Genomic DNA, 23709 nt, shown 5'->3' on the forward strand with positions numbered 1-23709 from the left:
ACCAAATATGGCCAAAAACCTCAACGACGACCACCAGAAAGACCAAATATGGCCAAAAAAGTCAACGATGACCACCACGAAGACCAAATATGGCCAAAAACCTCAACGACGACCACCAGAAAGACCAAATATGGCCAAAAAAGTCAACGATGACCACCACGAAGACCAAATATGGCCAAAAACCTCAACGACGACCACCAGAAAGACCAAATATGGCCAAAAAAGTCAACGACGACCACCACGAAGACCAAATACGGCCAAAAAAGTCAACAATGGCCAAAAAAGTCAACGATGACCACCACGAAGACCAAATATGGCCAAAAAAGTCAACAATGGCCAAAAAAAGTCAACGATGGCCAACATGAAGACCAAATACGCCTAAAAAACTCAACAATGACCACCATGAAGACCAAATACAGCCAAAAAACTCAACGATGGCCACCATGTAGACCAACGATGGCCAAAAAAGTCAACAATGACCACCACGAAGACCAAATATGGCCAAAAAACTCAACGATGACCACCACAAAGACTAAATATGGCCAAAAACCTCAACAACGACCACCAAGAAGACCAAATATGGCCAAAAAAGTCAACAATGGCCAAAAAAAGTCAACGATGGCCACCACGAACACCAAATATGGCCAAAAAACTCAACAATGACCACCAGGAAGACCAATTATGGCCAAAAAGTGTCAATAATGGCCAACATGAAGAGCAAAAGTGGCCAAAAAACTCAACAATGGCCAAAAAAAGTCAACGATGGCCAACATAAAGACCAAATATGGCCAAAAACCTCAACGACGACCACCACAAACACCAAATATGGCCAAAAATCCTCAACAACGACCACCACAAAGACCAAATACGGCCAAAAAAGTCAACAATGGCCACCATGAAGACCAAATATGGCCAAAAAACTCAACAATGGCAACCATGAAGACCAACGATGGCCAAAAAGAGTCAATAATGGCCACCATGAAGACCAAATATGGCCAAAAAGGTCAACGATGGCCAAAAAAGTCAATGATGACCACCATGAAGACCAAAGATGTCCAAAAAAGGCAACGACGGCCACTACAAAGACCAAATATGGCCAAAAAACTCAACAATGGCCACCACGAAGACCAAATATGGCCAAAAAAACTCAATGACGACCACCACGAAGACCAAATATGGCCAAAAAACTCAACAATGACCACCACAAAGACCAAATATGGCCAAAAAGTGTCAATAATGGCCACCACGAAGGCCAAATATGGCCAAAAAGGTCAACGATGGCCAAAAAAGGTCAACGATGGCCACCACGAAGACTAAAGATGGCCAAAAAGGTCAACAATGGCCAAAAAAGGTCAACGATGGCCAACATGAAGACCAAAAAAATCAACGATGACCACCACAAAGACCAAATATGGCCAAAAAAGTCAACAATGGCCAAAAAAGTCAACAATGACCACCACGAAGACCAACGATGGCCAAAAGGTCAACGATGGCCAAAAAAAGTCAATGATGTCCACCAGAAACACCAATTATGGCCAAAAAAGTCAACAATGACCACCACGAACACCAAATATGGCCAAAAAACTCAACAATGACCACCACGAACACCAAATACGCCCAAAAACCTTCACGCCCCCCACTCACCTGGGTTTGCTGCGCCCCTTGCTCTTCCCGGAGCCCCCCTGCCCCTTCCCCTTTCGGGGTCTCTCCTCCTTGGGACCTCCGCGCTCGCCGGCCCCTTTCCTCCTCCGTTTTCGTTCCCCTTCCTCCTCGGGGCGCACGCTGGGGAGCTCGTCCTCGTTGAGCACCCGGGGGATGTTCTGCTCGCCCCGGGCTCGGGCGCGGGCGATGGCTTCGGCCACGATCCGGTTGGCTTTCTCCTGTTTTTTTTGGTGCTCCAATTTGCGGCTCTCCTCCGAAACCCCCCGCGAGCCCGGGGGGGCGGCCAAAGCGGCCACCTCGCTGCTGCTCAGGACTTTGACCACCGATAAGCCCGCCGAGCCGCCCTGCGATGAGCCGGCCTGCAAAATTGGGGAAACGGCCCCAAAAATGGAGGTTCGGCAAGGAAAGTGGGAGCAAACGGGGTCTTCTTCGCGCCAAAAATGACCCAACGGCAGTTATCGCACCAAAAAACAACCCAAAATGTGCTCTTCTCGACCCAAAACTAACAAAAATGTGCTTTTCTCTACCCAAAACCAACCCAAATATGCTCATCTCTACCCAAAAGACAACCCAACTGCATTTATTGCACCCAAAACCCACCCAAATTCACCCATCTCTACCCAAAATCAACCCAAATGTGCTCTTTTCCACCCCAAAAATGACCCAACGGCAGTTATCGCACCCAAAATGTGCTCTTCTCTACCCAAAACCAACCAAAATGTGCTCTTCTCTACCCAAAACTAAAAAAAATGTGCTTTTCTCTACCCAAAACCAACCCAAATATGCTCATCTCTACCCCAAAAACAACAAAACAGCGATTATTGCACCCAAAACCAACCAAAACGTGCTTTTCTCTACGCAAAACCAACCAAAACATGCTTTTCTCTACCCAAAACCAACCCAAATGTGCTCTTTTCAACCCAAAAACAACCAAAACATGCTTTTCTCTACCCAAAACCAACCAAAACATGCTCATCTCTACCCAAAATCAACCCAAATGTGCTCTTCTCCGCCCCAAAAATGACCCAACGGCAGTAATTGCACCCAAAATGTGCTCTTCTCTACCCAAAACCAACCAAAATGTGCTCTTCTCTACCCAAAACCAACCAAAACATGCTGTTCTTGACCCAAAACCAACCCAAATGTGCTCTTCTCCACCCCAAAAATGACCCAACGGCAGTTATCGCACCCAAAACCAACCCAAATGTGCTCTTTTCAACCCAAAAACAACCAAAACATGCTTTTCTCTACCCAAAACCAACCAAAACATGCTCATCTCTACCCAAAATCAACCCAAATGTGCTCTTCTTCACCCCAAAAATGACCCAACGGCAGTTATCGCACCAAAAAACAACCCAAAATGTGCTTTTCTCTACCCAAAACTAACCAAAATGTGCTCTTCTCTACCCAAAAACAACCCAACGACAGTTATCGCACCCAAAACCAACCCAAAATGTTCTCATTTCTACCCAAAACCACCCAAATTCACTCCTTTCCAGCCCAAAACCACCCAATTGTGCTCCTCCCGCCCCAAAACCCCCCGAAACCCATCATTCCACCCCAAAACGCCCCAAATCCCTCATGTGACCCCAAAACCACCCAAAACTACTCATCGCACCCCAAAAGAAGTCAACGATACTCATCCTACCCAAAAACCACCCAACTGCGCTCCTCCCACCCAAAACCACTCTTCTTCCCCCAAAACCCCTCAAAACCCTTCATCCCACCCCAAAATCCCCCAAAACCCATGATTCCACCCCAAAACCACCCAACGATACCCATCCCACCCAAAACCACCCAACCGTGCTGCTCCCACCCCAAAACCACTCTTTTTCCCCCAAAACCCCTCCTCCTACCCCAAAACCATCCCAAATCTCTCATCCCACCCCAAAACCCCCAAAACTCATCATTCCACCCCAAAACCACCCAACGATGCCCATCCCACCCAAAACCACCCAACAACGCCCATCCCACCCCAAAACAACTCAACAACGCTCATCCCACCCAAAACCCACTCTTTTTTCCCCAAAACCACTCTTCTTCCCCCAAAACCCATCGTTCCACCCCAAAACCCCCAAAACCCATCATTCCACCCCAAAACCACCCAACGATACCCATCCCACCCAAAACCACCCAACTGCGCTCCTCCCACCCCAAAACCACTCTTTTTCCCCCAAAACCACTCTTCTTCCCCCCAAACCCCCCAAAACCCTTCATCCCACCCCAAAACCCCCAAAACCCATCATTCCACCCCAAAACCACCCAACGATACCCATCCCACCCAAAACCACCCAACTGCGCTCCTCCCACCCCAAAACCACTCTTTTTCCCCCAAAACCACTCTTCTTCCCCCCAAACCCCCCAAAACCCTTCATCCCACCCCAAAACCCCCAAAACCCATCATTCCACCCCAAAACCACCCAACGATACCCATCCCACCCAAAACCACCCAACTGCGCTCCTCCCACCCCAAAACCACTCTTTTTCCCCCAAAACCCCTCCTCCTACCCCAAAACCACCCCAAATCTCTCATTCCACCCCAAAACTCCCCAAAATCCATCGTTCCACCCCAAAACCCCCAAAACCCATCATTCCACCCCAAAACCACCCAACGACACCCATCCCCCCCAAAACCACCCAACTCCACTCTCCTTCCCCAAAACCACCCCAAAACCCCTATTCCCACCCCAAACTCCCCCAAAACCCCCTGTTTTTCCCCAAAACCTTCTCTCCCATCCCAAAACCCCAAAATCTTGTTTTTTTCCCCCAAAACTCACCTGCGGCTGCAGCACCACCTTGAGGGGCACCGTCAGCCTCTGCCCCGCGCCCCCCACCACCTGCGGCACCACCCCCAAAACGCCTCCTCCTGCCCCAAAATCACCCCAAAACCCCTCCTCCCACCCTAAAACCCCCCGAAACCCATCGTTCCACCCCAAAACCCCCCAAATCCCTCATGTGACCCCAAAACCACCCAAAACTACTCATCGCGCCCCAAAAGAAGTCAACGATACTCATCCTACCCCAAAACAGCTCAACAACGCTCATCCCACCCAAAAACCACTCTTTTTCCCCCAAAACCACTCTTCTTCCCCCAAAACCCATCGTTCCACCCCAAAACCCCCAAAACCCATCATTCCACCCCAAAACCACCCAACTGCGCTCCTCCCACCCAAAACCACTCTTCTTCCCCCAAAACTCCTCCTCCTACCCCAAAACCACCCCAAATCTCTCAATGCACCCCAAAACTCCCCAAAATCCATCATCCCACCCCAAAACCCCCAAAACCCATCATTCCACCCCAAAACCACCCAACAATACTCATCCTACCCAAAACCACCCAACCCCACTCTCCTTCCCCCAAACCACCCCAAAACCCCTATTCCCACCCCAAACTCCCCCAAAACCCCCCGTTTTTCCCCAAAACCTTCCCAAAACCCTTCATCCCGCCCCAAAACCCCAAAATCTTGTTTTTTTCCCCCAAAACTCACCTGCGGCTGCAGCACCACCTTGAGGGGCACCGTCAGCCTCTGCCCCGCGCCCCCCACCACCTGCGGCACCACCCCCAAAACGCCTCCTCCTGCCCCAAAATCACCCCAAAACCCCTCCTCCCACCCCAAAACCCCCCAAAACCCATCGTTCCACCCCAAAATGCCCCAAATCCCTCATGTGACCCCAAAACCACCCAAAAATACTCATCGCACCCCAAAAGAAGTCAACGATACTCATCGTACCCAAAAACCACCCAACTGCACTCCTTGCACCCAAAACTACTCTTTTTCCCCCAAAACTCCTCCTCCTACCCCAAAACCACCCCAAATCTCTCATTCCACCCCAAAACCCCCGAAACCCATCATTCCACCCCAAAACCACCCAACGATGACCATCCCACCCAAAACCACCCAACAACGCCCATCCCACCCCAAAACAGCTCAACAACGCTCATCCCACCCAAAAACCACTCTTTTTCCCCCAAAACCACTCTTCTTCCCCCAAAACCCATCGTTCCACCCCAAAACCCCCAAAACCCATCATTCCACCCCAAAACCACCCAACTGCGCTCTTCCCACCCAAAACCACTCTTCTTACCCCAAAACCCCTCCTCCTACCCCAAAACCACCCCAAATCTCTCAATGCACCCCAAAACTCCCCAAAACCCATCGTTCCACCCCAAAACCCCCAAAACCCATCATTCCACCCCAAAACCACCCAACGACACCCATCCCACCCAAAACCACCCAACTGCGCTCCTCCCACCCCAAAACCACTCTTTTTCCCCCAAAACCCCTCCTCCTACCCCAAAACCACCCCAAATCTCTCAATGCACCCCAAAACTCCCCAAAATCCATTGTTCCACCCCAAAACCCCCAAAACCCATCATTCCACCCCAAAACCACCCAACGACGCCCATCCCACCCTAAAACCCCTCATCCGACCCAAAACCACCCAACTGCGCTGCTCCCACCCCAAAAACCACTCTTCTTCCCCCAAAACTCCCCAAACCCATCATCCCACCCCAAAACCCCCAAAACCCATCATTCCACCCCAAAACCACCCAACGATACTCATCCCACCCAAAACCACCCAACAACGCCCATCCCACCCCAAAACAACTCAACAACGCTCATCCCACCCAAAAACCACTCTTTTTCACCCAAAACCCCTCCTCCCAACCCAAAACCCCCAAAACCCTTCATCCCACCCCAAAACCCCCAAAACCCATCATTCCACCCCAAAACCACCCAACGACACCCATCCCACCCAAAACCACCCAACCCCACTCTCCCCCAAAACCACCCCAAAACCCCAATTCCCACCCCAAACTCCCCCAAAACCCCCCGTTTTTCCCCAAAACCTTCCCAAAACCCTTTATCCCGCCCCAAAACCCCAAAATCTTGTTTTTTTCCCCCAAAACTCACCTGCGGCTGCAGCACCACCTTGAGGGGCACCGTCAGCCTCTGCCCCGCGCCCCCCACCACCTGCGGCACCACCGCCACCGCTCCTCCACCAGTCCCCCCAGTTCCGCTCCCAGTCCCACCAGTAGAACCAGTAGGCGGCTGCTGGAGGAGCTGGATTTTTTGGGGGGCGGCCGAGGGGGTCCCGGGGGTCCCGGGGGGGGGCTGCTGGACCTGGAGTTGGATGGTGACCACCTTGGGGGGCTGCCCGGGCCCCCCCTTGGCCTGGCCCAGTGCCGCCAGTTGGTTGCCCTGCAGGACCAGTTTGCCGGGGAGGTTGCCCAAAAGGAGGTGGCGGTGGCCCGGGGGGGGCGGGGGTCCGGAGCCCCCCCCCGGGGCGGGGGGTTGTTGGAGGACCAAGGTGATGCGTTTGGATTCACCCTAAAAAAGAGGATTTTGGGTTTTTAGAGTTTATTCGGGGTTTTTAGGAGGTTTCGGGGGGGTTTTAGAGGCGGTTTTGGTTTGGGGGGAAAAAGTGAAAAAATGGTAAAAATAAAGAGGGAGGAAATGATAAAAGTGGACAAAGGTGGGAAAAGAAATAAGGGAAAGGGTGAAATAGGCAAAAATGGAGAGGCCAAAAGACACAACCAAACCCCAAATCCACCTCAAATCCCCCCAAAACCCCAAATCCCCCAAATTCCCCAAAAATCCCAAATTTTCCCCAAAATCCCCCTCAAATCCCCCCAAAACCTCTCAAATCCCTCAAAACCCCAAATGCCCCCAAATCCGCTAAATCCCCAAAAATCCCAAATACCCCTCAAAACCCCCAAATTCCCTCAAATCCCCCCAAATCCCCCCAAAACCCCAAATCCCCCCAAAACCCCTAAATCCCTCCCAAACCCGCAAACCCCCAAAATCTCTAAAATCCCTCAAAACCCCAAATCCTCAACCCCCAAATCCCCTCAAATCCCCCAAATATCTCCAAACTCCAAATCCCCTCAAGTCACCCAAATTCCCCCAAACTCCCCCAAAATCCCAAATCCCCAAATTCCTCCAAATTCCCCCCAAACCTCAAATCCCCTCAAATCCCTCAAAAGCCCCAAAACTCCCCAAATCCCCCCAAAACCCCCAAATCCCCCCAAACCCCAAATCCCCTCCAAATCCGCCAAAAATCCCCAAAACCCCAAATCCCCCTCAACCCCCAAATTCCCTCCAAACCCCAAATCCCCCCAAAACCCTCAAATCCCCCAAATCTCCCCAAAACCCCAAATCCCTCCCAAATTTCCCCAACTGCCCCAAACCCCAAATCCCCTCAAATCCCCCCCACCCCCCAAAAGCCAAATCTCCTCCAAAATCCCAAATCCTCCCCAAACTCCAAATCCCCTCAAATCCCCCCAAAAGCCCCAAAACCCCAAATCCCCCTCAAACCCCAAATTACCCCCAAACCCCAAATCCCCTCAAATCACCTAAACTCCCCCAAAACCCCAAATTCCCCCAAACTCCCCCAAAACCCCAAATCCCCCCAAACCCCTAAAACCCCAAATCCCCCCAAATCCTTCCCAAACCCCAAATCCCCTCAAATCACCCAAATTCCCCCAAACTCCCCCAAAACCCCAAATTCCCTCCAAATCCCCAACTCCCCCCCAAACCCCAAATCCCCCCAAACCCCAAATCCCCCCAAATCCCCCAAAACCCAAATCACCTCCAAAATCCCAAATCCCTCCCAAACCCCCAAAACCCCCCCAAACCCCAAATCCCCTCCAAATATGCCAAAAATCCCCAAAACCCCAAATCCCCTCAAAACCCCAAAAACCCCAAATCCCCAAATTCCTCCAAATTCCCCCCAAAACCCAAATCCCCCCAAATCCCTCAAATCCCCCAAATCTCCCCAAAACCCCAAATCCCCTCAAATCCCCCCAAAAGCCCCAAATCCCCCCCAAACCCCAAATCCCCCCAAACCTCAAATCCCCTCAAATCCCTCAAAAGCCCCAAAAACCCCAAAACCCCAAATCCCCCCCAAACCCCAAAAACCCCAAATTCCTCCAAATTCCCCCAAATCCCTCAAATCCCCCAAATCTCCCCAAAACCCCAAATCCCCTCAAATCCCCCCAAAAGCCCCAAAACCCAAATCCCCAAATTCCTCCAAATTCCCCCCAAACCCCCCCAAATCCCCTCAAATCCCCCAAATCTCCCCAAAACCCCAAATCCCCTCAAATCCCCCCAAAACCCCAAAACCCCAAATCCCCCTCAAACCCCAAATTACCCCCAAACCCCAAATTCCCTCAAGTCACCCAAATTCCCCCAAACTCCCCCAAAACCCCAAATCCCCCCCAAACCCCAAAAACCCCAAATCCCCCCAAACCCCAAATCCCAAATCCCCCCAAAACCCCAAAACCCCATAAAACCCTCAAATCCCCCAAATCTCCCCCAAACCCCAAATCCCCCCCAAACCCCATAAAATCCCCAAAAACCCCAAATCCCCCCAAATCTCCCCGAACCCCATAAAAACCCCAAAAATCCCAAATCCCCCCAAATCTCCCCAAACCCCATAAAAACCCCAAAAATCCCAAATTCCCCCCAAATCCCGCCAAACCCCCAAAACCCCATAAAAATCCCCAAACCCCAAATCCCCCCAAAACCCCCAAATTCCCCCAAAACCCCAAATTCCCCCAAAACCCTCAAATCCCCCAAATCTCCCCAAAACCCCCCAAAACCCCCAAATCCCCAAAAACCCCAAATCCCCCCAAACCCCATAAAAACCCCAAAAATCCCAAATTTCCCCAAATCTCCCCAAACCCCAAATCCCCCCAAACCCCACAAAAACCCCAAAAATCCCAAATTCCCCCAAACCCCACAAAAACCCCCAAACCCCCCCAAAACCCCTAAAACCCCAAATCCCCCCAAATCCTCCCCAAACCCCAAATCCCCCCAAACTCCCCTCAAACCCCAAACTCCCCCCAAACCCCAAATCCCCTCAAATCCCCCAAAATCCCCAAATTCCCCCCAAACCCCATAAAATCCCCAAGTCCCAAATTTCCCCCAAATCCCCCCAAAACCCCAAATCCCCTCAAATCACCCAAATTCCCCCAAACTCCCCCAAAACCCAAATCCCCCCAAAACCCTCAAATCCCCTCAAATCCCCCCAAAAGCCCCAAAACCCCAAATCCCCCAAATTCCTCCAAATTCCCCCCAAACCCCACAAAAACCCCCAAACCCCAAATCCCCCCAAACCCCCCCAAACCCCAAATCCCCCCCAAACCCCATAAAAACCCCCAAACCCCAAATCCCCCCAAACCCCCCCAAACCCCAAATCCCCCCCAAACCCCATAAAACCCCCCAAACCCCAAATCCCCCCCTAACCCCCCCAAAACCCCCAAAACCCCCCAAAACCCCCCCAAAATCCTCACCTGTCCGGGCGCGGCGCTGAGGGTGACGGCCGGTTTTAGGGGCGCCCCCCCCCCCGTTTTTAGGGGCTGCAGCACCAACTGCTTCACGGGGCGCCCCCCCCCCGACCCCAAAACCCCCCCCTGACCCCCCCCCGACCCCAAAACCCCCCCTTGACCCCCCCCGGACCCCAAAACCCCCCCTTGACCCCCCCCGGACCCCAAAACCCCCCCCTGACCCCCCCCGGACCCCAAAACCCCCCCCTGCCCCCCCCCCGACCCTATAACCCCCCCTATAGGGCGGGGGGGGGCGGGGAGGACCTTGGCCAGGGTCATTTTGGCCCCCCCCAAATTATTTGGGGGATTTTGGGGGGCTTTTAGGATGACGATTTTTGGGGTGGGGGCGGCCGACACCCCCATAAAGGGGTTGCCCTGGCTTAGGATTTCGGGGGGGGGGGCGGGGGCTGGAGGGGGATTTTGGGGGGGATTTGGGGGATTTTGGGGAGGATTTGGGGGATTTGGGGGATTTGGGGGGGGGTCCAGGGAGCCCCCCAACCCTAAAGCCTCCTCGATGGGGTCGCGGGGGTCGTCGGGGAGGGGGTCGAGCCCGAAAAGATTGGGGTCGTCGAAGAGGTCCATGATGGGGTCGGCCATGGCCCTATAGGGTCGGGACCCCCCCCTATAGGGTCACGACCCCCCCTATAGGGTCGTGACCCCCCCTATAGGGTCAAGACCCCCCCTATAGGGTCGCGACCCCCCCTATAGGGTCAAGAAGCCCCCCTATAAGGTCACGACCCCCCTATAGGGTCGTGACCCCCCCTATAGGGTCAAGAAGCCCCCTATAGGGTCGTGACCCCCCCTATAGGGTCAAGACCCCCCCTATAGGGTCAAGAAGCCCCCTATAGGGTCGTGACCCCGCCTATAGGGTCGTGACCCCCCCTATGGGGTCGTGGCTCCGCTTATGGGGTCGAGACCCCCCCCCCAAAAAAGGTTTTTCGGGCGCCGGGGGTCCGCAGCTGCGACCTGTAAAAAAGAGGGGGGGGGGTGAGAATCCTATAGGGGACCCCAAATCCTATAGGGGGCCCCAAATCCTATAGGGACCCCCCCAGTCCTACAGGGCCCCCCCAGACCCTATAGGCCCCCCCAAATCCTATAGGGACCCCCCAAACCCTATAGGGACCCCCTTGATCCTATAGGAGCCCCCCGATCCTATAGGGACCCCCCAAATCCTATAGGAGCCCCCCAACCCTATAGGGACCCCCCAGACCCTATAGGACCCCCCAAATCCTATAGGGACCCCCAAACCCTATAGGGACCCCCCCAAATCCTATAGGGGACCACCCGACCCTATAGGGGCCCCCCCAACCCTATAGGGCCCCCCCAGTCCTATAGGGGGCCCCCAAATCCTATAAGGGATGCCCCAAATCCTATAGAAAAACACCCAAAAAAGCTATAAAGGACCCCAAAAAAAGCTATAGGGACCCCCCCGATCCTATAGGGACCCCAAATCCTATAAAGAACCCCCCAAAAACCTATAAAGAACCCCCAAAAAAGCTACAGGGACCCCCCTCAAAATCTATAGGGACCCCAAATCCTATATGGGAACACCCCAAAAACCTATAGGAGACCCCAAACCCTATAGGGGATCCCCCCAAAACCCTATAGGGACCCCAAATCCTATAGGGACCCCCCAAAATCCTATAGGGGACCCCAAAAAATCTATAGGGGACCCCAAAAACCCCATAGGGGACCCCAAAAGGGACCCCAAAATCCTATAGGGGACCCCAAAAAATCTATAGGGGACCCTAAATCCTATAGGGGACCCCAAAAATCCTATAGGGGGCCCCAAAATCCTATAGGGGACCCCAAAATCCTATAGGGTAAAGCCCAAATCCTATAGGGGAGCCCCAAAAATCCTATAAGGGACCCCAAAAATCCTATAGGGGAGTCCCCAAATCCTATAGGGGACCCCAAAACCCCCCGGGATTTGCCCCCTCCCCCCAAAAAACCCGAGCCCCGGGGGGACTGGGAGGGACTGGGCCATACTGGGAGCACTGGGAGGGGCTGGGGGGACAGCGAGGGGGAACTGGGGCTACTGGGAGACCCCAGTAAGAGGTAAATGGGGTTACTGGGAGCCCCAGTAACAGGCTAACTGGGAATCCCAGTAAGAGGGCAACTGGGAGTCCCAGTAAGAGGGAACTGGGTAAACTGGGAGCCCCAGTAAGAAGCAAATGGTGTTACTGGGAGGCCCAGTACCAAGGTAACTGGGAGCACCAGTAACAGGGAACTGGGAGAACTGGGAGCCCCAATACCATGATAACTGGGAACCCCAGTAAGAGGCAAATAGGGTAACTGGGAGCCCCAGTAACGGGGTAACTGGGAATCCTAGAAAGAAGGAACTGGGGGAACTGGGAGCCCCAATAACAGGAAACTGGGGGAATTGGGAGCCCCAGTAAGAGGGTAACTGGGGGAACTGGGAGCCCCAGTACCATAATAATTGGGAATCCCAATAAGAAGGCAACTGGGAGGCCCAGTAAAAGGGAACTGGGGAAACTGGGAACCCCAGTAAGAAGCACATGGGGGAACTGGCAGGCCCAGCACCAAGGTAACTGGGAGCCCCAGGAAGATGGGACTGGGGAAACTGGGAGGCCCAGTATCATGGTAACTGGGAATCCCAGTAAGAGGGAACTGGGAGAACTGGGAACCCCAGTAACAGGCAAATAGGGTAACTAGGAGCCCCAGTAACGGGGGAACTGAGGTAACTGGGAGGCCCAGTAACATGGTAACTGGGAATCCTAGAAAGAAGGAACTGGGAGCCGCAATAACAGGAAACTGGGGAAACTGGGAGTCCCAGTAAGAGGAAAATGGGGCTACTGGGAGCCCCAGTATCATGGTAACTGGGAATCCCAGTAACAGGGTAACTGGGAGGCCCAGTAAAAGGGAACTGGGGGAACTGGGAGGCCCCAGTAATATGGGAATGGGAGAACTGGGAGACCCCAGTAAGAGGAAAATGGGGTTACTGGGAGCCCCAGTAACAGGGAACTGGGAGCCCCAGTAACAGGGTAATAGGGAATCCCAGTAAGAAGATAACTGGGAGCTCCAGTAAGAGGGGACTGGGGGAACTGGGAGACCAAGTAAGAGGCAAATGGGGTTACTGGGAGCCCCAGTAACGCGGTCACTGGGAACCCCAGTAATAGAGTAACTGGAAGCCCCAGTAAGATGGAAGTGGGCGAACTGGGAGCCCCAGTAATGGGGTAACTGGGAATCCCAGTAAGAGGGCAACTGGGAATCCTAGAAAGAAGGAACTGGGGGAACTGGGAGCTCCAGTAACAGGGAACTGGGGGAACTGGGAGTCCCAATAAGAGGCAAATGGGGTTACTGGGAGGCCCAGCACCAAGATAACTGGGAGCCCCAGTAAGATGAGACTGGGGGAACTGGGAGCCCCAGTAAGAGGGGATTGAGGAAACTGGGAGACCCAGTAAGAGGCAAATGGGGTTACTGGGAGCCCCAGTAACAGGCTAACTGGGAATCCCAGTAAGAAGACAACTGGGAGGCCCAGTAAATGGGAACTAGGGAAACTGGGAACCCCAGTAGGAAGCAAATGGGGTTACTGGGAGGCCCGGTACCAACGTAACTGGGAGCCCCAGTAAGAGGGAACTGGGAGGCCCAGTAAAAGGGAACTGGGGAAACTGGGAACCCCAGTAACAGGCAAATGGGGGCACTGGGAGCCCCAGTAACGGGGTAACTGGGAATCCCAGTAACAGGGTAACTGGGAGCCCTAGTAAGAGGGGACTGGGGAAACTGGGAACCCCAGTAAGAAGGAACTGGGGGAACTGGGAGACCCTGTAAGAGGCAAATGGGGTTACTCGGAGGCCCAGTAACATGGTAACTGGGAATCCCAGTAAGAAGGTAACTGGGAGCTCCAGTAAGATGGGGCTGGGGGAACTGGGAGCCCCAGTAAGAGGCAAATGGGGTTACTGGGAGGCCCAGTAACATGGTAACTGGAAATCCCAGTAAGAAGGTAACTGGGAGACCCAGTAAGAGGGGACTGGAGAAACTGGGAGCCCCAGTAAGAGTCAAATAGGGTTACTGGGAGCCCCAGTAAGATGGGACTGGGAGAACTGGGAGCCCCAGTAAGAGGAAACTGGGGGAACTAGGAGCCCCAGTAATGGGGTAACTGGGAATCCCAGTAAGAAGCTAACTGGGAGCCCCAGTAAGAGGGAACTGGGAATCCCAGTAATAGGGTAACTGGGAGCCCCAGTAAGAGGGGACTGGGGAAACTGGGAGACCCCAATAACAGGAAACTGGGGGAACTGGGAGCCCCAATACCATGGTAACTGGGAATGCCAGTCAGAAGGCAACTGGGAGGCCCAGAAAGAGGGAACTGGGGGAACTGGGAGCCCCAGTAACGGGGTAACTGGGAACCCCAGTAAGAGGGTAACTGGGAGGCCCAGGAAAAGGTAACTGGGCAAACTGGGAGCCCCAGTAAGAAGCACGTGGTGGCACTGGGACCCCCAGTACCAGCCAAACGCCGCCCCAGGCCCTCCCAGTAAGCGCCAACTGGTCAAACTGGGCCCCCCAGTAACCCCCCAGCGCGGCCCTGAGCCCTCCCAGCCCATCCCAACCGCGACCCCCGCCCCCCAAAAAAAACCCCCAAAACCCCCATTTCTCCCCCAAACCCCCTTCCCCCCCCTCGGATCTCCCTAAACCTGACAGGACCCCTAGGCGCAAACGCCTAAAAACACCATTTTTCACCCCAAAAACGCCGCCCCCCCCCCCCCCCTCAGGCAAGGGGGGCGCCGAAAGGGGGCGGGGCCTTACCTGAGGCGGGAAACCGGGAGGCGGGAAAATGGGGGGCGGGGGGGGGGGGGGGGGAGGGGGGGGCCGCGGCGCGAGCCGACGACGGCGGCGGCGCCCGCGCGGCGCAACCCAACGCGGCGGCCTCAAGCCACGCCCCCTCCGCAGCGCCCAAGCCCCGCCCACTCCACCCCTCTCAGCCAATCAGCGGCGCGGGATCCAGGGGAAAGGGGGCGGGGCTTGCTAGCAGGGTAGGGTGCGCCCGCCGCGCTGCCTCGCTCCCCCCTCCCCTCGAGGAAATGAGGGGGCCTCGCGATTTAGGGCTGCCCGCTGCGGTGCCTGAGTGGGATTGTGATTAATTTTCAACCCCACAGCAGCTTTTTGCCCGTTTTTTAATTTTTTTTACCCATAATTATTCACTCTGAAATCCATCCAGCGCTGATTTGTGGAGGGAATTGAGGAAAAAAGCGCGGCTCGCACTCAGGCGCCGCACAGGGCAGCCCCCCGCCGCCATCTTGCCGCGGTTAACCCCCGCCCCGCCATGGCGGCCCCGGGAGGGGGGGGAAGGGCGAGAAGAGGCGAATCGGCACGAAACGCCCCAAAAAGCGGCGTCGTGACGTCACTCCCCCTCACCCCCCCCTTTCTCTCTAGGTTCGCAGACTGAGAGGAAAAGCGGCGCAGCCCCCCCCCCCTCCCCCCCTCAAAAAACGCCCCAAAATGCTAAAAATCGGCTTTCAGCCCCCAAAATTAACAAAAATTAATCTTCAGACCCCCAAAATCGCTTCGAACGGCCCCAAAATGGATTTGAGCGCCCCCCACAAGTGATTCTCACCGCCCAAAAATTGATTTTTACCTCACGAAAATTGATTTCTACCTCACAAAAGCTGGTTTTTGCCTCTTAAATTAATTTTTACTTCACAAAAATTAATTTCACCTCACAACACCTTATTTTATTTCACAAATATTCATTTTTACCTCACAAATACTAATTTTTACCTCACAAAAGCTGATTTTTACCTCACAAAAGCTGATTTTTACCTCATAAATTCACTTTTTCTTCACAAATATTAATTTTACCTCACAAAACCTTATTTTATTTCACAAATACTCGGTTTTACCTCACAAAAGCTGATTTTTACCTCACAAAAATTGACCTTTACCTCACAAAAGCTGATTTTTACCTCATAAATTCACTTTTTCTTCACAAAAATTAATTTTACCTCACAAAACCTTATTTTATTTTACAAATACACGTTTTTACCTCACAAATACTCAGTTTTACGTCACAAAAAAATGATTTTTACCTCACAAAAATTGATTTTACCTCACAAAAATTGATTTTTACCTCACAAAAGCTGATTTTTACCTCATAAAAGCTGATTTTTACCTCACAAATTCATTTTTCCCTCACAAAAATTAATTTCACCTCACAAAACCTTATATTATTTCACAAATACTCATTTTTACCTCACAATTACACATTTTTACCTCACAAAAATTGATTTTTACCTCACAAAAATTAATTTTACCTCACAAAACCTCATTTTATTTCACAAATACTCAATTTTACCTCACAAAAGCTGATTTTTACCTCACAAAAATTAATTTTACCTCACAAAAATTAATTTTACCTCAGAAAACCTTACTTTATTTCACAAATACTCGTTTTTACCTCACAAAAATTGATTTTTACCTCACAAAATACAGTTTAACAACACAAAAAATAATTTTTACCACAGAAAAAAATTATTTTTACCACGCAAAAAGCATTTTTACAACTCAAAAAAATCATTTTTATCACACAAAATTTAATTTTTACCATGAAAATACAATTTAACCCTCAAAAATACCAACTTTACCCTCCCCAAAATCAATATTTAGCCCCCAAATTGGCTTGAAGCCCCCCAAGGTTAATTATAAATCCCCATAAATTAAATTTAACCCCCAAAAAATCACTTTTAACCCCCAAAATTTATTTGAATGCCCCCCAAAATGATTTTTACCACACAAATATTTATTATTACCACAAAAAAATTGATTTTTGCCTCACATAATTTCATTTTTACCTCACATAAATTAATTTTACCTCATTAAACTTCAGTTTTATCTCACAAAACCTCATTTTTACCTCAAAAATCCTCATTTTTACCACACAAAACCTCATTTTTACAATGCAAAAAATCATTTTTATCACACAAAATCTGATTTTTTACCATAAAAATTGAATTTATTCATCAAAAATATCAAATTTACCCTCCCCAAATTTACTATTAAGCCCCCCAAATCGGTTTGAAGCCCCCCAAAATTAATTATAAACCCCCATAGATTCATTTTAAACCCCTAAAAATCACCTTTTAACCCCCAAAATTGACTTGATTGTCCCCAAAAATGATTTTTATTACACATATTTATTTTTACCACAGAAAACTTGATTTTTTTGCCACAAAAATTCTTTTTATCTCACAAAAAATAACATTTTTACCTCACAAAACATCATTTTTACCACAGAAAACTTGATTTTTTTACCACACAAAAATCATTTTTTCTACAGAAAAAATCATTTTACCTCACAAAATTTGATTTTTGCCCCCAAAATTCATTTTAACCCTCAAAAATATCAACTTTAGCCTCCCAAAATTCCTCTTAAGCCCCCAAAATCGCTTTGAAATCCCCTAAAATTCAGTATAAATCTTCTTAGATTCAGTTTAAATGCCAAAAATAATCACTTTTAACCCCTAAAAAACTCATTTTTCCCCTCCAAAAATGGCTTTTAACCCCATAAATTGATTAAAAACCCAAAAATATCAATTATAGTCTCTCCAAATTAACTTTAATCACCTTAAATGTATTACAACCCACCCAATACTAGGTTTCAGTCCCCAAAATTGACGTTAGCCCCCAAAAAATCAACTTTAACCCCTCAAAAACGAATTTAATTCCCCCAAATTAATGATAAATTCACTTTATTGTCCTAAATTTGCCTTTAATACCCCCAAAAATCCGATTTAAACCCAAAAAAAGTCGATTTCAACCCCCTGCAAAATGGATTTTAACCCCCAAAATCTGATTTTAACCCACCAAAATTCATATTAACCTCCCAAAATTTCAATTTTTTTCCCCCAAAATGGATTTTAACCCCCCAAAATTGATCGAAACTCCCTAAATATCAACTTTATCCCCCAAAATTTCATTTTAATCCCCCCAAAATTGATTTAATCCCCTCTAAAATCCAATTATTACCCCCCTCAAATGATTTAAATCCGATAAATTCGGTTTTAAACCACCCCAAATATCAATTTTCACTCCCAACCTTAATTTAAATCCCCCAAATTCAGTTTTTAGCCTCAAATTACCCCCAAATCCTTTAAAATAACCCAATTTTAATGAAAAAAATGAATAAAATCTAATTTAAGCTCATATTTTCCACAGAATCCTCCAAATAAGGCACGCCCAGATGGAAATTATTAGTTTTTAAGTGTTTTTAAAGGTACATTTTTATCGTAGACTTCCTAAAATGGGAATTTAACCCTAAAATTCTATATTTTAGCTCAAAAAATTGCAAAAATAGTGTTTTTTAGCTTCTTTATTTCAAAAAACGTTCAAAAATGCTTTGTCATCGCCCCTGTAGCAGCCGCAGTAAATACAATTATAACTTTAATACATCTTTTTAAATGCTTTAAAACCCCATTTTCAGATATTTTGGGTCGAAAATGGAAATTTAAATTTTAATTTTTAATAATTTTGAACTTGGAGGGAGGTTAAAATTTGGTTTTAGCGAGTAAAAATGCCTTAAAAACCCATTTTTGGTCATTTTAAAGGGATTTAAGTCCGTTTATGATGATTAAAACGCTTTAAAATCAATTTGTAATCAATTTTAAGTTTTATAAATGATTTAAATTTCATTTTTAATGCTTAAAATTCCCTTAAAATTTTATTTTTTGGGGTTTTAAAACCACATAAAGAAATATAAATTCATCTACAATGACTAAAAATAGCCTTAAATTTAATTTTTAAGGGATTTTACGCCTCGTAGTGAGTTTATAAATGAATAATGTTGGTTAAAATCCCTTAAAATTTTAATTTTTAGTTTTTTTTATAAAATTTTATGACGATTTTTTAACTAATTTAAACAACTTAAAACTCCTTTCTGAGGGATTTTTATTCCTAGGAAGAATTTAAAACTCATTTAAGATTTCTAAACCCCCCTGAAAGAGTTTTTGAGTCTTTTGAGGAGATAAAAAATGACATTTAATTAAAAAATTACCCAAAAATTTCATTTTTAAGGGATTTTAAAGAAATTCGGAGGCCTTCACCTAGGGATTTTTGGAGGATTTAGGGATTTTTGTAGGCCTCCACCTCAAAATATTCGCTGATTTGCGCTAAAAAATACTTGGAGGACACTAATATTAAATATTTGGGGTCTTCCAAGCGGAAAATTGACCAAAATTTCCTCAATTTCCCCCAATTTTGTAGGTGGACCCCCCCAGTCCTCCAGCGTGGAGGACCGCCCTCGTCTCTATGGTCCTCAACCCGGAAGCAAACCGGAAGAGGGGCAAGGGGGAGAGGGCGCTTCCGCTTCCGGGCGGCGGCCTGGCCGGGGCGGCGGAGCCATGGAGGTGAGCGGCGGCTTTGTGGTGGGGGGGAGTCCTCCAAGAGGGGGGGGGCGGTCCTCCAAGGGGGGGGGGGAGGATTTGGGGCGGTTTTGGGGGTTTTGGGGGGTGTTGGGGGGGGGTTGGGGGCGGTTGGAGGGCGTTGGGGGGGGGTTGAGGGGGTTGGGGGCGGTTTGGGGGTGGTTTGGGGGGGATTTGGGGATTTTGGGGGGGGTTGGGGGCGGTTTTGGGGGGATTTGGGATATTTTGGGGGGATTTTGGGGGGGCTTAGAGGAGGTTTGGGGCGGTTTGGGGGTAATTTGGGTGTTTTGGGGGGGTTGGGTGTGGATTTGGGGGATTTGAGGGGGTTGGGGGGGGTTGGGGGCGGTTTGGGGGGTATTTGGGGGGGTTGGGGCGGTTTTGGGGGGATTTGGGGGGGATTTGGAGATTTTGGGGGGGGTTGGGGGCGGTTTTGGGGGGATTTGGGGGATTTAGGGAGATTTTGGGGGATTTGGGGGAGGCTTTGGGGTTGCTTTTGGGGGATTTGGGGAGGTTTGGGGGTATTTGGGGGAGTTGGGGGCGGATTTGGGGTGGTTTGGGGGGATTTGGGGGGGTTGGGGGAGGTTTTGGGCAGTTTGGGGGATTTGGGGGATTTGGGGGGGTTGGGGGTGTTTTTGGGGTGTTTTTGCGGAGATTTGGGGGGGTTGGGGGAGGTTTTTGGGGGTTTTGGGGAGGTTTGGGGGTATTTAGGGGAGGCTTTGGGGTTGTTTTGGGGGATTTGGGGAGGTTTGGGGGTATTTGGGGAGTGGGGGGCGGTTTTGGGGTGGTTTGGGGGGATTTGAGGGGGTTCAGGGAGGCTTTGGGGCAGTTTGGGGAGAATTTGGGTATTTTGGGGGGGGTTGGGGGCGGTTTTGGGGGATTTGAGGGGTTCAGGGAGGCTTTGGGGCAGTTTGGGGGAATTTGGGTATTTTGAGGGGGGTTTGGGGGATTTTGGGGTGGGTTGGGGGGGTTGGGGGAGGTTTGGGGCGGTTTGGGGGGATTGGGATATTTTGGGGGATTTCAGGGGGCTGGGGGAGGTTTTGGGTTGGTTTGGGGGGACTTGGGGGGGTTGGGGGAGGTTTGGGGGCGGTTGGGGTAATTTGGGTATTTTGGGGGGATTGGGGGGTGGTTTTGGGGGGATTTGGGGGGGTTGGGGGAGGTTTTGGGGTGGTTTGGGGGGATTTGGGGGGGGTTGGGGGCGGTTTTGGGGTGGTTTGGGGGGATTTAGGAGGTTTTGGGGGGTCTTGGGGAGATTTGGGGTATTAGGGGGAGCCTTTGGGTTGTTTGGGGGGATTTCAGGAGGTTTTGGGGAGTCTTGGGGGATTTGGGGGAGCTTTGGGGAATTGGGGGGGTTGGGGGCAGTTTTGGGGTGGTTTGGGGGATTTGGGAGGATTTTGCGGATTTTGGGGGGTTTCGGGAAGGTTCTGGGGGTCTTGGTGTATTTGGGGGAGGTTTTGGGGGACTTTGGGGTCACTGGGGGAAATTTGGGGTTACTTCGGGTATTTTGGGTCATTTTAGGGGTACATTTAATGAAACTTTGGGGGATTTCGGTGTATTTTAACCCTTTTTTTGCCATTTTACGGGGTCACCCCACCCCACCATTTGACCGGAGATTCTCCCTTTCCCTCTCATCCCTAAACCCCCCCTTTTTAACCCAAAAACCCCCTTTTTTCCCCCAAAACAGTTCCCCGGCGGCAACGACAACTACCTGGCCATCACCGGCGCAGCCCACCCCTTCCTGACAGGCGCCGAGGTAAGAAAAAAGCTAAAAAAAATAAAAAAAAAAAAATAAAAAAAATAAAAAAGACCCAAAAAAAGCCGTTTTTGCCCCATTTTGTTATTTTTTTTAACCCCTTCCTGCCCGCAGACCTTCCACACCCCCAGCCTGGGGGACGAGGAGTTCGAGATCCCCCCCATCGCCCTGGACGCCGACCCCTCGCTGGCGGTGGCCGACGTCGTCGCCCACTTCGACGAGCTGGGGGACCCCGGGGCGCCCCCCGAAACCGCCTTCGCCCCCCCTACGGGGTGCAGCCCCTCGACATGCCCGTGGGGATCGGGCCCGGGCTGATGGAGCAGGGCGGGGGGCTGCTGCCGGGGGGCTCTCCATGGTAAGAGGGAGAAAAAAGGGGAAAAAGAGGGGTTTGGGGGGGTTAGGGGGGATTTGGGGGGGATTTAGGGAAAAAACGGGGATTTGGGGGGAAAATAGGGGGATTTGGGGGGATTGAGGGGGATTTGGGGGGAATAAGGGGAAAAAAGGGGGATTTGGGGGGGATTGAGGGAGATTTGGGTGGGTTTTAGGGGAAAAAAGGGGGATTTTGGGGGGGATTTTGGGGGAAAAAAGGGGGATTTAGGGGGGATTTGGGGGGATTTTGGGGGGAAAAAGGGGGATTTGGGGGGGATATAGGGGGATTTGGGGGGGATTTGCAGGAAAAAAGGGAGATTTTGGGGGAAAAAGGGGGATTTGGGGGGGATTTTTTGGGGAAAAAGGGGGGTTTGGGGAGGGTTTGGGGGGATTTGGGGAGGATTTAGGGGAAAAAATGGGGATTTGGGGAGATTTAGGGGAAAAAAGTGGGGTTGGGGGGATTTAGGGGTGATTTGGGGGAAAAAAGGGGAGGTTGGGGGGAAAAAAGTGGGATTTGGGGAGGATTTAGGGGAAAAAAGGGGGGTTTGGGGTGATTTAGGGGGAAAATAGGGGAAAAAATGGGGTTGGGTGTGATTTAGGGGAATTTGGGGGGATTTAGGGGAAAAAAGGGGGGTTGGGGGGATTTAGGGGTGATTTGGAGAGGTTTGGGGGGATTTGGGGAGGATTTAGGGGATAATAGGCAGGTTTGGGGGGATTTGGGGGAAAAAAGTGGGGGTTTGGGGGGATTTTGGGAGGATTTAGGGGGAAAAAAGGGGGTTTGAGGGGATTTGGGGAGGTTTGGGGAGTGATTTGGGGGAAAAAGGGGGATTGGGGGGGTTGGGGGTGATTGAGGGGGATTTGGGGGGGATTTAGGGGAAAAAAGGGGGGTTGGGGGTGATTTGGGGGGGATTTAGGGTATAAAAGGGAGGTTTTGGGGGGAATTTGGGGGAAAAAAGTGGGGGCTTCGGAGTGATTGAGGGGGATTTGGGGCGATTTAGGGGAAAAAGGGGAGTTTTGGGGGGATTTGGGGAGGATTTAGGTGATAAAAGGGGGCTTGGGGGGAGATTGAGGGGGATTTGAGGGGGATTTAGGGGAAAAAAGGGAAGCTTTGGGGTGATTTGGGGGAAAAAGTGGGGTTTTGGGTGATTTTGAGAGGATTTAGGGGAAAGAAGGGGGTTTGGGGGATTTGGGGGGAAAAACCCTAACTTTTCCCCCCAAAAAACTATTTATCCCCCCCCAAACCCCTATTTCCCCCCCCAAAAACCTCATTTCCCCCCAAAACCCTATTTTTCCCCAAATCTCCTTTTTTTCCCCCAAATCCCTCTTTTTCCCCCCAAACCCCCCCAGGAACCTGGACCCCCCCTGGCCGCCCCGTACTCCTCGGCCCCCCGGTGACCATCGAGGTTCCCATGAGCCCGGGGGGGCTCCTGGCCCCCGGCGCCCTCACCACCATCGACCAGAGCGAGCTTTTTTCCCTCTTTCTGACCCAAAATCCTACTTTTTTCCCACTTTCTGACCCAAAATCCTACTTTTTCCTGCTTTCTGACTCTAAATCCCGCTTTTTTACCTCTTTCTGACCCCAAATCCCGCTTTTTTCCCACTTTCCAACCCCAAAATCCTGGTTTCTGACCCAAAATCCTGCTTTTTGCCCATTTTCTGATCCAAAATCCCGCTTTCTGACCCAAAACCCTACTTTTTTCCCGCTTTCTGACCCCAAATCCCGCTTTATTCCTTCTTTCCTACCCAAAATCCTGCTTTCTGACCCAAAACCCTGCTTTATTCCCTCTTTCCTACCCAAAATCCTGCTTTCTGACCCCAAATCCTACTTTTTTCCGGCTTTCTGACCCAAAATCCTGCTTTATTCCCTCTTTCCTACCCAAAATCCTGCTTTTTGACCCCAAATCCTACTTTTTTCCTGCTTTCCTACCCAAAATCATGGTTTCTGACCCCAAATCCCCCTTTTTTCCTGCTTTCCAACCCCAAAATCCCGCTTTCTGACCCAAAATCCCGCTCTTTTTCTGCTTTCCGACCCAAAATCTTACTTTTTTCCCGCTTTCTGACCCAAAATCCCGCTTTTTTCCCGCTTTCCTACCCCAAAATCCTGCTTTCTGACCCTAAATCCTACTTTTTTCCTGCTTTCGTACCCGAAATTATGGTTTCTGACCCCAAATCCTGCTTCTTTCTGGCTTTCTGACCCAAAATCCTGCTTTATTCCCTCTTTCCTA

General features: G+C 50.5%; 3 protein-coding genes across 8 annotated transcripts in view; 2 read left to right on the forward strand and 1 right to left on the reverse strand.

Moving 5' to 3' along the window:
• CHD8 (chromodomain helicase DNA binding protein 8) overlaps positions 1-14897 on the reverse strand; it is a 58669-nt gene extending 43772 nt beyond the window's left edge. For 3 of the 6 annotated variants that reach the window (XM_072029743.1, XM_072029745.1, XM_072029741.1), the window contains exons 1-4: positions 14759-14896; positions 9962-10960; positions 6579-6995; positions 1645-2021 (exon numbers count right to left, since the gene is read on the reverse strand). In XM_072029743.1, coding sequence (XP_071885844.1) covers positions 1645-2021; positions 6579-6995; positions 9962-10591 — 1424 coding nt within the window. In that variant the 5' untranslated portion in view covers positions 10592-10960; positions 14759-14896. Of the gene's footprint in view, positions 1-1644; positions 2022-6578; positions 6996-9961; positions 10961-14758 lie in introns of all 6 variants that reach the window. The other 3 variants (XM_072029744.1, XM_072029742.1, XM_072029746.1) reach the window with 2 other exon arrangements.
• Positions 5087-6333, forward strand: LOC139999960 (uncharacterized; the record flags this gene model as incomplete). The annotated part of the gene is made up of 1 exon (XM_072029633.1): positions 5087-6333. A coding segment is annotated over exon 1 (1023 nt), but the record flags the coding sequence as incomplete, so codon positions are not given.
• A 396-nt stretch (positions 14898-15293) lies between the features above and the next one.
• Positions 15294-21474, forward strand: LOC140000016 (TOX high mobility group box family member 4-like). The gene is given in 6 exon segments (XM_072029703.1): positions 15294-15385; positions 18164-18221; positions 19208-19350; positions 21047-21115; positions 21230-21374; positions 21377-21474. Coding segments are annotated over 4 exon segments (318 nt in total). The 5' UTR covers positions 15294-15385; positions 18164-18221; positions 19208-19344.
• Positions 21475-23709: the final 2235 nt, after the last annotated feature.

The sequence above is a fragment of the Anas platyrhynchos genome, chromosome 31 (genome assembly GCF_047663525.1).
Source record: "Anas platyrhynchos isolate ZD024472 breed Pekin duck chromosome 31, IASCAAS_PekinDuck_T2T, whole genome shotgun sequence".
Taxonomy (NCBI): domain Eukaryota; kingdom Metazoa; phylum Chordata; class Aves; order Anseriformes; family Anatidae; genus Anas; species Anas platyrhynchos.